Genomic DNA, 15,208 nt, shown 5'->3' with positions numbered 1-15,208 from the left:
AAAATGCTGTGAAATGATTCCTGTTGCAGCTATGAGTAACCTCTTATTCCCCTGTAATGCTAAATATGCCAACAAATGATAGTTGGTAACTTTTTCTAAAATATTTAAACCTTACACCTAATTTCAACTTAACCTACTATACCAACTGGTTAATTCCCCCCCCCCCCCCCCCCCCCCCCCCCCCCCATCGTCTTACCCAATCAGTGATAATGTGTGATACTTCTTCTGTATCCCTCTGCAACATTTCAAAAAGCAGTATTATACTGTGCAGTGATGTATTGCAGTATGAAGTGTTTACAGATTTCACATTTCTGTTCTGTTTTTTTTAAATATGTATTTATTGAGTCATTAAACTCTTTACACAATGTGAGTTCTGAACATAGTCTGTACAGTGCACATATTTAATAATACTGAAATATACAACAAAGAACGCAGTCGTTAGTTATTTAGTGCCACCAGGTGGTGACATTGTAACACAACTGTAAAGCAGCACGGCCTGTTTGGTTAAAATAACCCATTAAGTGTAATCTAGTTTTGCATGTGTAGCAACGGTAATGTTTTTAAAATATAACAGATGGAAACGTTTAGCTTTGATTTAGCAATTAACAAAAACGTGAGATAAGTGTCATAACACTTAGAGGAATGACAACGCAGTGGTGTTCTTTATTAAATCAACTTACATTTTGTTTAGTTGTATCAGCATCCACTGTTGCAGTACAGTTCATTGAAATGTTACTCTACAAATATTTTCGCACCCTAACATATTCACACAATACTCACACGGACTTCTTTCACTAATGTACTCAACAAATTAAAATCATAGAATATTAGAAGACCACACTTTGATGCTTCCATGAAAAAGTACAGCTAATCCATTGCTTTTTACGATGCACGAGTACACTTTGGCTCTTGAGCAGTACACCTAAAATCTCTGGTAGATGAAAGCTCAGAAACCACAACCTTGGCGTAGCACATTTATGCAGCTGGTTTAGATGATGGATACATAACTTTAATTCTTTCAGTTTTTCTGGGAGGCAATGCCAGATATCTTTCCTTGCCCAAGGGCACTACCTTTGAGCGTCTCTGGGTTCATAAATAAATTATTAAATGAATAAATTGCTCTAAATGAATACCGTAACTGAATTTCAATTGTGTCAATTGGAAATATTATTAATATTAAATTATGACAGAATTTTTAGACTTAAACCATCGCTCGTTCATGATTATATGTCTAGGTATGAATTTTATCCATGCGCCAAGGTGATGATTTAGTATCAATTTTGATCACTGTAAATAACTTAAGTGTGGCTAACTGGAAATCTTATTATTCTTAAAAAAATACTACTAGAGTTATAGTCAAAGGAGCTTGCAAAGAAAAGCGTCTGGACTTCTTTAAGTTGCTTGAAGACGTTTCACCTCTCATCTGAGAAGCTTCTTCAGTTCTAAGGTCAAATGGTGGAGAGTCCCAGATATAAACCTAGTGGGAGTAACCCCCCACAGAGGGACAAAAGGACCCCCTGATGATCCTCTAATCGCACGAGCCAAGGTGTGAAACTGGGTGTGGGTCCCAATCAGCCAGAGTTTCGGGTGTGTTCATTGTGAAACCTGGCCCCACCTTATCATGCGAATTCCTGAGGTCAGATGGCCCAGGATGTGAGTGGGCGTTAAGGCGTCTGGGAAGGGATCTCAAAACTGGATTATAGATGGCAGAGAGTTGGTGTCGTAAACCCCCGCCTCTGTTCAAAGATGGTCGCTCACAGTGGACATAGATGGCTTCTTTCACTCCTCTTACAAACCATCTGTCCTCTCTGTCCAAAATGTGAACATTGGCATCCTCGAAAGAGTGTCCTTTATCCTTAAGATGCAGATGGACTGCTGAGTCTTGTCCTGTGGAGGTGGCTCTTCTGTGTTGTGCCATGCGCTTGTGAAGTGGCTGTTTGGTCTCTCCAATGTAGAGGTCTGAGCATTCCTCGCTGCACTGTACAGCATACACCACATTGTTAAGTTTGTGTTTTGGCGTTTTGTCTTTTGGGTGAACCAGTTTTTGTCTGAGCGTGTTGCTGGGTCTGAAATAAACTGGGATGTCATGCTTGGAGAAAACTCTCCTGAGTTTCTCTGATACACCAGCTACATAGGGGATGACAATGTTGTTGCGTCTGTCCTTCTTATCCTCCCTCGCTGGTGTCTAGTCTTCTTTTCTGTGCCTCTTTGCTGACTTTAAGAACGCCCATTTAGGATAGCCGCACGTTTTGAGTGCTTCCTTTAACTTAACAATGTGGTGTATGCTGTACAGTGCAGCGAGGAATGCTCAGACCTCTACATTGGAGAGACCAAACAGCCACTTCACAAGCGCATGGCACAACACAGAAGAGCCACCTCCACAGGACAAGACTCAGCAGTCCATCTGCATCTTAAGGATAAAGGACACTCTTTCGAGGATGCCAATGTTCACATTTTGGACAGAGAGGACAGATGGTTTGAAAGAGGAGTGAAAGAAGCCATCTATGTCCACTGTGAGCGACCATCTTTGAACAGAGGCGGGGGTTTACGACACCAACTCTCTGCCATCTATAATCCAGTTTTGAGATCCCTTCCCAGACGCCTTAACGCCCACTCACATCCTGGGCCATCTGACCTCAGGAATTCGCATGATAAGGTGGGGCCAGGTTTCACAATGAACTCACCCGAAACTCTGGCTGATTGGGACCCACACCCAGTTTCACACCTTGGCTCAGACGATTAGAGGATCATCAGGGGGTCCTTTTGTCCCTCTGTGGGGGGTTACTCCCACTAGGTTTATATCTGGGACTCTCCACCATTTGACCTTAGAACTGAAGAAGCTTCTCGGATGAGAGGTGAAACGTCTTCAAGCAACTTAAAGAAGTCCAGACGCTTTTCTTTGCAAGCTCCTTTGACTACGATGACCTGGATGACTGAGAACCTTCACAGACATACTAGAGTTATAGTTGTTTCGTACTATAGTCTTCCTCATAATCAATATGATTAGCATATATAAAATATGCTGTTATATTTTTTTCTCATATAAAATTTTAAATTTATATATATGTATTTATTTATTCTTGACTTTTATTCTGAAGGCCGATTTCCCCCTGTATAAAGGTTTATTGTGAAGGCGCTCGAAAGGATGTCCCTTGCTGCGAGCTGATCAGGTTAGCTCAGTGTCGGTAGTGATTTTCAAGCTTCGCAGCAGCGTATCGTCGGTAATGGCACGGAGAAATCACTTCTCCGAGTTCCTTTAATATGCTCCCTGTTTTAGGGATAAGGGTACCACCGGACCAGTCTCAAAATGACCACCGGCTTCAGCTCCGGTTCCTGCCGGTTCGCAGATTATTTTGTGATCTGCGGACTCGACACCGAAAGCGGGCTGGAACCCGACGAACTGTCCGGTAAGCACATTAGCCATCTGGGTAAATGTCGGGCTGATGCTGGGGCAAAAAAAAAAAATAAGAAGAAGAAGAAGAGAGGAATGAACGGGTATCATAACAAAGAGTCGGCGTTGATAATGAGACTGTAATGTTTTTTTTGTGCATGTCATCTATGAATTCGGTTAATGTATGTTTTCAGGGTAAATACAGAGCGAACCTAACGCCAGGCCTAGCTCATCTTCTCCCAGCCTGTTTGTTTGTAATGCTCGATGAGGAGCGAAGGGGATTACTGGCTGGTTATGCCTCGTTTAAAGCGCTGACATGCATTTAAATTCAAAGGCTGTCGATAGAGTCCTTGCTGCATTTCACACTCCGGGTGTATTCGTGTGAATTGATGCTGACGCTACGCAGTGTACACATTTTACATAAGGAAACGCTTTGCCTACAGTGAAATTAGGGTTGGTGTTGTTGTAACACTGATGCCAGTGTAATCTAATTGCATGTGACGAGGCTGTCCTACTGTCTCGTGGCTTTCACTAGAGGAGACCAGGTACTCAGGTAACGACACAAAAGGTTACCGGTCAGATCCCACCTCTGACATTCTCATCATCTACCAGAGACCCTCGCTGAACATGTAACCATCCTCTTCCTCCTCTTGTAGCACACCCAGCCCTTTACAGACTATTACATAAATAGCTTAAAGATCTAATAAGAGGACAGCATGTACTTACACACCTTGATACTGCTTTGCTTAGAGACTGAGGTCCTTTTTTTGTCATGAGTTTACCTGCATGAGGATGGCTTGTGGATGAAATTGAGCTTTTTGTGAATATATGTGCATGTGAAACTGTGGATGAAGAGTTCCTCGAAAGCCAGGGCTCTGATACAATCTGTGGACGATGACAGCATGGCCACAGTGCTTTTTGTTTTTTTTTAAAATTCTGAGATCTCCATCATTTTTCTCTCTCTTGCGGTAATATTGTCAGGGGTTTCCAGAGCACCTGCCTCTACTGAAGGGAAAGCCCCTGAATGCTGAAAGAAAAATGCCAGTCCAGTCAGCTCACATGATGTCTTTTAACACGATATTTACATTCTTGAGCTGTAATGTCACCTAGCTGTAAGCTGAATGAGAGTGATCAAGTTGAGGGGTGTAGGCTTCTTCTCACTTGAGGCACCATTCCAATTAGTGAAGCCATTTTTAAACCTGATTTTTAGTCTTTAGTTGCACTTGTCTTTTTTCAACTTGTCCTTTCAGTCCAGTGATTAAAAGGGATCAGTTTCAGTGAAGAGTTGATTTTAATCTCTTTTGTTATTTATTTTCTCTCCCGTATCTGTGTGATTTATTATGACTCAGCAGGTAGTGCGAGCCCCGCAGAGTTGCTGTTGTGGTTGAAAGAAGCGTCTGTTCTTCTCAGATGAATAACCTAACCAAAAATCCTTTTAGTTTTCAGAGCCTCAGCACCCCCAACTTCCTATTTTCACTTCCTTAAATTAAGTTCCTTTTTTGCGTCTTTAGCACAAAATTCACTTTGAATTCGCAAAATAAAATTAGATACGTGCCCTGTTTTGCATTTTAACTGAACCCAACCATGCGCCAAGCACGAGTTGTCTGAAGCGTCCATACTAATGCGGCGATTTGGCCTCCCATCGATACAGTAAAGCTACATTTTACAGTTCCGAAGTAGAGCTTTTCAACACGTGCAACAAAGCAAACACTGTGAAAATGACAGCCATGTATTAGTGGGGATATTGCTGTGCTGTGTGATTGATTTCCATTCTTCAAACTGTGGTTTGCTACCATTGTGTAGCAGCAAAGCTACGAATTAAGAAGGCCCTATTGTGTAATTGACAGCTGTGTTGTTCTTCACTCAGCGCTCAAGACACTAAAATTACCCAGAGTGGGTAACAGCTCATTTTGGACACAAGCGAAAAGACACAGATGAATATATAATTTGCAGGTTGGGTTTGCATATTTTTAAATCACCTGCATATTGCGCCTGCATACTTAATGCTTCTGCGTGCGTGATGAGGTTTCTCTTAAGGCCTTCTGACTAGACTGAAACTTTGCTTCGACATGCAAACCGGGACTCTGAGGTCAAACTTCACTGATGTTGTTCTACTTACTGCATCTTGCTGCTGTTTACTGTAGAACGAGGTTAGGGGCTTGCCCTTATCAGCTGTTTCAGTCTGAGTTGAAAAGAGGAAATGGTGTGGAAATTCCATTGTTATGGCTTATGTATGATCATGTCAGCTAAACATGTGCTACAGGTATACCTGGGGGTTTACAGTTTTGGTTAGTTGTCCCGAAGTGTGTGTGTGTGTGTGTGTGTGTGTGTGATACAAGAAGATGGCAAAAAGAGTTTTGGCTTTAACCTAAGGAGATCTGGCCATCTGAACAAGGCGAAAGAAATCATGGATTAAGAGGAAGAAGACGAAGTAGTCACAACTTTAAATAAATAACCCTAAAAATTTGAATGTAACGACACAGCTGTATGTCACAGACCTTAAAAGACCTCAAAAGGTGATATCCGAAATGAGTATATGTTGACGTTATGAACAAGAAAACTGCACATATTTAGATTTGAGAAACATTTTAAATGACTTGAAGGCATCTTACAAGAAAAGATTTAAATGAAACTCTGCATGCCGGTTCCTCTTTCTCAGTATGATCCAGTGGTGATTCACGTACAGTCAATCCACAAAGAATGACCGAAACTTTCTTACAGCGTGGTGTTTGGCAGCTTAGGGAGGACCTGATTAGCATATGTATGACCCTGCGGCTTCACAGGCCACGCTGGAAGCACAGGGAGCTGAAGGATATAAGTACACATGCAGACAGGCTCCACCTATTCAAATGCTAAACATCTCTTTTGAATTTCCCAGGCAGCCTCTCTCTCGCTCTCTCCCTCTCTGTCCCCGAATCCGACTCGGCAAACAAATGAGGTTGAATGGCTCAACATGAAAGCTGAAAGCTTTAAATGCAAAATGTCGTCTTTCATATTTTCACTCAGAGCTGTGTATTTCTGGACCTGGCCGGTATTTTAAAATATCCCTTTGAAAATGCATCAGTGAAGCTTTTGATGCAGTTTGAAGAGTTATTAGAAACCTCGTGATCCTCCAGGGCAAAGTGTACAGCTAAAATTATATGGCGCTGAATATAGGGGACCTCATACAAGAACTGGCTGTATAAGCTGGCCATGCTGTGCCAAGTGATTGATCCTATTATTGATAACACCTCAGTTTTTGTTTTAATATATCAAGCAGAAGGAAAGCGCTACTTTTTGCCCGCAGGACTGAAAATTTGAAATGAGTTGTCTCAACCTCACTGTTGGAGATATCAAACTGTTCTGGTAAAAAAATAAAAGACTGTAAGTAGAAGTTTGTAGGCAAATGCTTTGAGGTTAACCACATATATCCCCCCCGCTGTGCATATTGGCGTGTAGCATGCAGTTACGGAGCTTTGAGGTCTGTGCATTGCTACCAATGGGCTGGAACTACTGGAGCTACAAGAACATTCACAGCATCTGCAACTTGATGGTGCAAAGCTGAAGAGACCCAAGTTTCTTTGTTTTGTTTTGTTTTATATTAAATTACATTTACGGTCTCTTTAAAATAGAATTTCAAATGGAAACGCCAAAAGTGGAAGCCTACTCCCCACTGATCATAATATCCAAGAACAGGTGTTATTTTCACATTTATCTTGATTTAAAATAGCAAATATTTTATCCTTGTGCACAACTGTAGAATGGCTTTTAAACTCCACATGATGAAGGTTTACATTCTTCCCAGTCATGGCAGAATAATTAAACCTGCACATTCTTGTGTAAAAGGTTGTTTTTCCACCAGGTCAAATTTTTCCGCAGTTCAATCCCCTGGCTGCTAGCAGATGTGTGCTGAAATTTTAGGCTGCTGGGGTGTTAGACCAGGTTTTATGGCCCTACGGCATCTTCTCGCCACTCTGTAGATAAACTGCTGATATTAGCCTGTCTGGTATTTGTAGGTTATGTGCCATATTTCAGCTTCCTTATCAAAGGTGAACTAATTTTGACCATTTAATCTGTCAGAGACAGTTTTCCTGAGGGAAGAGGGAATGAATACTACCTAGCAGTTACATTGTAGCTAATAACACTATTACTGGCAACTGTACAAGAGTGTAACAATGTTGAGTGGTGAGTGATGGTGGTTTTACTGCAGTGTTCAACATGTGGGAGTTAAAATTCAGTGGTTATTGAATTTCAGCTTAATTACCTTAAAGACGGAGCCACTGTGATAAGCTCTCCTTTGTATGACAAGTTGAAAACTTTACTATGGAAAAAAAAAAAAATGAAACCTGTCGTGGTATAATATTATATCCAGGGAAGATATTTTTATTGATGTTGGTGTAGATATTATATTAAAAGTATTGACAGTCTGACATTACTGGGTTCGAGACATCTTTCTACAATAAATAAAGACGACCGCTGCTGTCGTTGCGCCTCTGGGTCAGTGAAGGCAGCTCGTCTGGTTTCCGAAAAGAACATCTAGTTGTAAAATCACCACAGAGGGTGTTGTGTCTGCTGGTTTCTTCCCTTACTCAACACAGCCATTTACAAATATAGATGTTACAAAAGATGGAAAGTGCTAGGGCTACAGTAACCAATGGGTGATATAACAATAGGGGTTACCATCTTTTATATACAGTCTGCGAATTGACCATAGTTTAATGTGATCAGATGATGTGTTGACAGTTAAAAGAACTTGTCCTTTATTTATGCGGTCAGCTTGTCCTTTTTTTTTTTTTTTTTTTTTTTGTATGTTGTACTACTGTGTAATGATAGTGTTTTTATTAAAAGGTCAATTACTGTTATGGGATTTTCTTGACATCTCGACATTTTTCTTAACCTAAAACACTAGCATAGGGGGATTTTTCACATATGCGATGACTAAAGATCACTTAATGGTAATTTCCACTGGTCAAAAAGTTTTATAGTCAAGTTCCCAGTTCTGTTATTTATTTTTTTGTTGGATTTTTTTCATTAATCAGTCCCTAACCTTTCATTAATTTTAGACCCTTTTTTATAGGGTTGTATGAGATGTGAATAGGGTACCTTAATGTATTTTAATGGGAACGATCTTTTTTCGGGTAAAATATATGCAACGTTAGTGATAGCGTTACAAAACTGCAAACTAGTGTTCCAGAGTTAAACACATTTTTTTACCTCCAGACTAACTAAGAAACACCGTGCTGGTGTTTTTGGCTAATAGCTTTTAAGTCATGTTAACAACTAAATTGAATGCGATAAGGCAGCAACTTTGGTGTCGGCTTAGAAATCATCCCACACTGTAACAAGTGGGGGGGGGGAAAAAATCGAACTTATCTTTTTGTTAAACTCACAGAAAGCACACAGGGGACCATGAGCTGTGATGGCGGGGAGTTTAGGCTGTGAGTGAGCTATCATGTTCTGCCAGTGCCGGGCCCGCTAGGTGAATGAGTGTCGACGTTATTGCTGCTGAGCTGTTTTGACGTGTCAGCAGTCTGTACAACACTTTGTGCTGCAGGGAGTTTAGTCGTGTTTGAATATAGCTTTACAGTCAGGGAGGTGCATCCCTTTATGTCTAGCCTAGTGAACCGTGCCATAGTAGGAGTGTGTGTTCATGATCACAGGAGGGATGCAGAGCTGTGGGTGGTCCCTGGCTCGCAGGATGAGGAGCTCAGTGACGCTCTACTCCCACTGCTACCGGTCCACACTCTATTACATCACAGTCCATTAGCTGGAGAATATGACAAAGGAAGATGATGTTTACACTGTAGCGTCTGTTGGTGTTTATGTTAACAAATGGCTTCTCCAGGTGAGGCAGTTGGCTTGTAATTAGTTTTAATTATAAAGATGAAGCTGAAGTGAACACCTGTCTCAGGCAGCTTCACTTAAGCCTCATGATGTAACACAACAGCCACATCATCCTGTGTGGACAGCCGTGGAAAATGCAAATCTGGGAATGATATTTTTAGTTTTTGATAAAGCTCAAATTTAATATTGTAAAACTGTGGCTGTTTCCAGCCACATGTTAAAAATAGCATTTAATTATGGTCGTTGCATTTACATAAATGGAGATTTTTCTAGAATTGTAAGCTTTGTAAATTTGCCATAGACTCTTTGTTTGCACTGTGACATCTAGGTCATGACAAGTGATGAGCACAACCCTAACCCAGAGTTTTGGAGAAAAGCAACAAACTTGGATTGACTTGAATTTGGGAAAACAATTAAAAATGTACATGTTCTGAGAGCATATAGTCAAGGGGCATCCACACAGGAAACGACTAGCAGTGATGTGCCAACCAAAGACAACAGGAAGTCAGTGACTTTCTATGACTTCAAGTGAAAGTGAAGGGAAATGGGCGGGACCTGAACTAAAGTTTAATCAAATTCGATGTGAGAAGTTCAAGTTCTACTAGTAAAAGTGCAGGATACTGCATATTGACTTACGACAGGGTGGTAATTACATTTGAGGGTTACCTAGGCAACTGGAGCCTAGAATGTCCACTAATGACTGATCATCAACGACAAAGTGATGAGCAATGAGTGCATCGCTTGCTGTGTGGACGCCCCTTTTAGAGTCAAAAGTAGGGATAACTTAGAACTCGCAGGGTTAACTTTTACTTCTTGGAATTTAATCTGAGTAACATTACTCTTCATTCAAAGCCGCCTTTATTTAGTAAAAGCTCTGCATGTTTTTTGCAAATGAAACGTTAGACCCTCGTATGTGTTTTCTTTGGGAAGGACTGTTATGCCTGCTTTATTTTACACACCTCTGCAGTGTTTTGTTGTGGCTTCCTATAAGGCGTTGCTCATCTGTGCTCATGAGTTTCACAGTCAACAAACTTTTCTGTAGTAGCTTAAGAGCCAGGTGTTTGTTTTTAAGTTGATTTTGTTATTTAAATTAAAAGAACATGCCATCTCTTATTTGCTGCACAGCCAGATGCTTCCAGATGTTTGTTGTACTACTGAACGGGTTAACAATCAGCTTGAATCCATCGTGCTCCATGTCTGCATTCTGTCGTTGAGTTTGACCTACATTACATCCTCATGAGTAGCAGATGCCATTTTTCATCAATTGTGCTGCATTTTACATTTGCTTAAGGAAAATCAAATGACACCTAAGTGCTTTACATAAGGCTGTTATGAATTATCACCATATGTAATTATTTTTAATTAATAATCTTACTGCCTTCAGTTGCTGGGGTTTTTGTAGTCTGAGATGTGTTCCTGGCCTAGTTTCTTCCCCGTGGGCTGTTTGGATATGAAAGTAACCAAGAGATTAAAGCACTTAATCCGTAAGACTTTTATTCCCTTGCCAGGATCTGTGTGTCTGTACTGAGGACTCTAATGTGAACCTGTTTGTCGCGTCAGTCAACACTTTTATTAATGTCCGATTAAAAAAGGATAAGACTTTTGAATCCAGCGGATACTTTTGCCATCTGATGTTTCCTATTGATATAACTTTAATCCATCATTTTCAAAAAGTTTATCTAGGGTTCTTGGTAAAATGCTAATGTGCAGCAGAGCGAATTAATGCAATCCTCCAGACTTGAGAAAGCGATCGTTTCTTGTCTGTGTGCACGTGTCATTACTGAGTCATTTTATAAAAGCAGTGTAAACTGATTTTCATGGATCTCAGAGGTCACAGTAGCCTGATAAAAGCTTTATTTTGAAGGTGATGTCGCTAGAAAACAGTCAGAGGCATGTTTTGGGGTTGACATGCTGCTGTAATTTGCTCTCCTTGATGTTTGTTCAATGCGATGCATGAGAACGTTTAACTGGCTGGAAGGACTGCAGAGGGTCTTTTTTTTTTTTTGTGTGTGTGTGTGTGTGTGTGTGTGTGTGTGTGTGTGTGTGTGTGTGTGTGTGTGTGTGTGTGTGTGTGTGTGTGTGTGTGTGTGTGTGTGTGTGTGTGTGTGTGTGTAAAATATAAAAATCGAAACAGAGCTGCAAAACAAGGGCGCTCATTCATTGTAATCTAACCCATGACTCTTTGCTGATAGCATCTAAACATCGGCGCACTTTGCCAAACCATGACATGTTTTCCAGCATGAAATTGAGTATGTTTTAGAGCGGATCACACATATGGAAATGTTTCCCAAAAGGACTTCAGAGAGGGTCTTTGTTAGGAAGTATTTGCAGGTTTGTGTTAATCCACATTCACTGTGCTCGGTGAGTACTGAGTGCAATGTATGTGGACTGTGTAATGCTAATGATGAATGTGTCACCCACTTCAAAGCTGTGACTCATTATTGCGGTTATTTATTCTTTGTATCCGGCCACAGAGATAACACTTGCCACATTTTTTAATTGTTAGTAATTGACAGCCTTATTCTTACATTCGTGGGAAAAGAAAAAAAAAGAAAAATCCTACACCTTTCTGCTTGGAGTACTCATGAATAAAAGTTTAATACTGTATGGCTCAGTTTCCCAGACATGGATTAACCCTAGCCCACTTTATTTATTTATTTTAAGCGGAGGCCTTTAATAATCCATGTCTGGGAAACCAGACATGGATGTACTTGGTAAAGATTTCAACAGTTAGACAGTAGTAGACTAACTTTGTCAGTGTGTGCATGTTAGTTAAGGGTAGCGTTTGGCTGAGAGTGCTGCTGCTAACTTGGTTGTTGTGGATCCCTGTTGTTGCAGCAGTATGGATTTGCATGATCCAGTAAAGACACAGCGAAACACAGCATCCTAGTGTCATATCCCCACCAGTTGACTTGAATTAACATACCCACCTGTCCCCAGACGCGATGATGTCCCCCGAGTGTGCAGCTTGTTCTCAGCTGTGTGATCTGTTAACACAACATAAGAAGTGATGCGCTACCCATTAAGAAGCAGGCTTTTAATTCTATTTTTTTTTTATTTGTTGTGTAGCTTTATGCCAGTATATAGAAGCTACTAAATTCAGAGATGGGGCCAGAGGAAAACTGGCAAGGGGAAATGAAGGTAACCTTCCCACCACACACACTTCTCTTCCTGCTAACTTAAGTTCAGCTTTAACCCTTAAACCCTTTAAACCCGGCACACTTTATTTTCTCGGCAGCCCTCTTTTGTTGCTGCACAGCTGTGTTTTCAGTTGTTTTCTGTACAGGTGTGGGGACACGTCTTTTCTGTTTTGCACACTCTTGATTTCTCTTCTCCCCCTCCTCCGTCTTCCCTCACCTCCTTCAGCAGCAGCTGAACAACGAGCTGATGTTTGACAATCACTGCTTCTGTTTCTCTCACACACACACAAATTCAGTGCTGCCTGCACTGCCATTGCTTGGTCAGTGTTTACTCTCCCCCTACGCTCTGAATGACTTTTCAGTACTGCCTTGGTATGTGCATCACTTCTGCTTAGCTCTGGGTTTGAATCAACTCAATTTGCGCTTCTATGACTGATTATTTTCCGTGTCCCTCTGTATTGCCAATAAAGCTGTCAGGAAGCATCGAGATATGTTAAAGTTGGCTATATTTCATTCTTTTTTTATGATCTAATTTAAATTATCGAATCCTGCTGTTTGAGTGTATTTTCCTGTTTACCTTCTACAGCAGGAGGCTGGCAGCTTTATTTGATGCAATATAATTTTCCTCTCAAGACAAATATGCTAATGTGCTCTTTCCTCTGGAGCTGCAGCTGACATTTTTAAGCCGACTGTTCTGCTCTTACGTCTGCATCTGGAAATCTGGTTTCTTAACTGTTTGTCTCCTGTTTTTTTTTTTTTTTTTTTTTTTTTTTTTTTTTTTTTCTGCACTCTCTGTTTGTTTGACTTTCAGGTGAGAATTTTGAGCAGAGTCCACTGCGGAGAACCTTTAAATCCAAAGTCCTAGCACATTATCCAGACAATGTCGAGTGGAATCCTTTTGACCAGGATGCAGTGGGCATGGTATGGTATGATGCTGATACAACTTAAGAACCCTTAAATTTTAAACATTTTCTTGGCTTTCTACCAAAGGCAAATCACCAGGCCTGCGATAAAAATATTTCACTTGGATATAATATTGAAAAAATAGAAATGGCCATAAATAACAAACAAGAGAGAGGTTTCTGTTAGGTAACACCTACTCTTATAGGGCATCCACACAGGAAGGAACAAGCAGCTGTGTGGGAGACATTAAAAAGTCATTCAGAGAGGAAACAGACAAACTAGCCTGCGTCTACATGAAGTGGGCTGATCCCAGGTTAAACTTTTTTCTCAACTGATCTCAGCTGATCGATTTAAGGGACCTCTAATGGAGTAAAGGATGTAGCTGGCATATGACAGGGTGGTAAAAACATTGAGGGTTTAGGTAAACATAGTGTGGAATAACTGCTCGTGATGAACTGTCAGTGAAAAATTGATGTGATGATCAAATCACTTGGACCCCTATGGTTTTTGACCTTGGAAAAATCCTGATAGGCCTTAAGAATAAGATAGATCTGTTAAGGAGCAAATCAACAATTCTCCATGTAAAGCATGTATAAGTATTTTTTTTTAATGTAGTGAACTATTTCAGTGATATGAAGATATTGTATAGTAATTTTGTTTTAACTTTTAAATAATTTTTGCTGTTGTGTCTGTGAGTCAGGAGATTATTAATTTGAATTAAAGACGCGCAACGAGAGGAGGAAAGCGATCTTACCGCAGTCTCTAAAGCTCGGAAATGAAAACATTATATCATGCCTGTTTGATCTGCAGGAAAAAATTTGAATCTATCCAGCTACAGTTTCATCTCCATGATGAGCCCTTTGTCTTTGTTCAGCTCTCTGAATCCTCTCCTGTATATCCTTTTTGCAGCTCTGTATGCCAAAGGGTCTGGCGTTCAGGACGCAGATGGATTCTCGGGAGCCTCAGTTCCACTCTTTTATCATCACCAGAGAGGATGGCTCTCGGACCTATGGCTTTGCCCTCACCTTCTTCGAGGAGGTGACCAGTAAGCAGATCTGCAGTGCCATGCAGACTCTTTACCACATGCACAACGCAGAGCAGTATGATATCTTGCACACTCCCACCTCCCCACAAGGACCCGAGGACCAGAGACGCCAACACACCCCTTCTCGTCCCATGCTCCACGCCGCGCCCGCCATCTCTCGTTTGCAGCGTTTTAACTCGTACGACATAAGCCGCGACACGCTATACGTGTCAAAGTGCATCTGCCTGATAACACCCATGGCCTTCGCTCAGGCCTGCAGCAAAGTGCTGCAGCAGCTTCATCAGGCCGTCTCTTCCCCACAACCCCCACCCCTTCCCCTAGAGAGCTACATCTACAACATCCTCTACGAGGTTCCCTTGCCACCTTCTGGGCGATCCCTCAAGTTCTCAGGCGTCTACGGGCCTGTGGTGTGCCAGAGGCCAAGCACATCAGAGCTGCCTCTCTTTGACTTTGCCATCAGTGAAATGTTTAACCTGCTGGGGGTGGAGAACGTTCTTCAGCTGTTCACGTGTGCCCTGCTAGAGATGCAGATACTGCTCTACTCACAGCGTAAGTAGCTGGTCTGCTGGCCTAAACACATGTTCATCATCCACGTGCATAAGTGTCAAATATATATGCAAATACACTGCAGTCAGGCTTGAATTTAACATTAGTTTGTACAGTTCATTAAAATTGGACATGTTTTCTAAATAGCTGAAAGGACAAGCTAATTGTAAATGATATGAAACATCTGCTTCTCTGCGGGTGGTGAGGTCATGTGATCCTGTTAGTAAAGTCGTGTCTCAAGAGATCTCTCTGGAGCTGGGGGACATGTCCCTGTCATCCCATGAGACTAGGTATTATCTGGGGAGCTTGAAGGATGTCTAACAAAGGAAACGGAATACTTAGATTGCTAATCACACAAAA

The 15,208-nt window shown here is 41.3% G+C and overlaps 1 protein-coding gene across 4 annotated transcripts in view; it reads left to right on the top strand.

The window, feature by feature from the left end:
• Positions 1–3,146: 3,146 nt before the first annotated feature.
• The window catches only part of dennd5a (DENN/MADD domain containing 5A), a 33,887-nt gene continuing 21,825 nt past the window's right edge, over positions 3,147–15,208 (top strand). For 2 of the 4 annotated variants that reach the window (XM_080884184.1, XM_080884182.1), the window contains exons 1-4: positions 3,147–3,407; positions 12,284–12,355; positions 13,166–13,275; positions 14,167–14,851. In XM_080884184.1, coding sequence (XP_080740310.1) covers positions 3,308–3,407; positions 12,284–12,355; positions 13,166–13,275; positions 14,167–14,851 — 967 coding nt within the window. In that variant the 5' untranslated portion in view covers positions 3,147–3,307. The remainder of the gene's footprint in view (positions 3,408–12,283; positions 12,356–13,165; positions 13,276–14,166; positions 14,852–15,208) is intronic. The other 2 variants (XM_080884185.1, XM_080884183.1) reach the window with 1 other exon arrangement.

Source organism: Rhamphochromis sp. 'chilingali', assembly GCF_963969265.1.
Source record: "Rhamphochromis sp. 'chilingali' genome assembly, chromosome: 6".
NCBI lineage: Eukaryota > Metazoa > Chordata > Actinopteri > Cichliformes > Cichlidae > Rhamphochromis > Rhamphochromis sp. 'chilingali'.
Note: the sequence above shows the minus strand (reverse complement) of the source record. Positions and strands in the feature narration are given on the sequence as shown.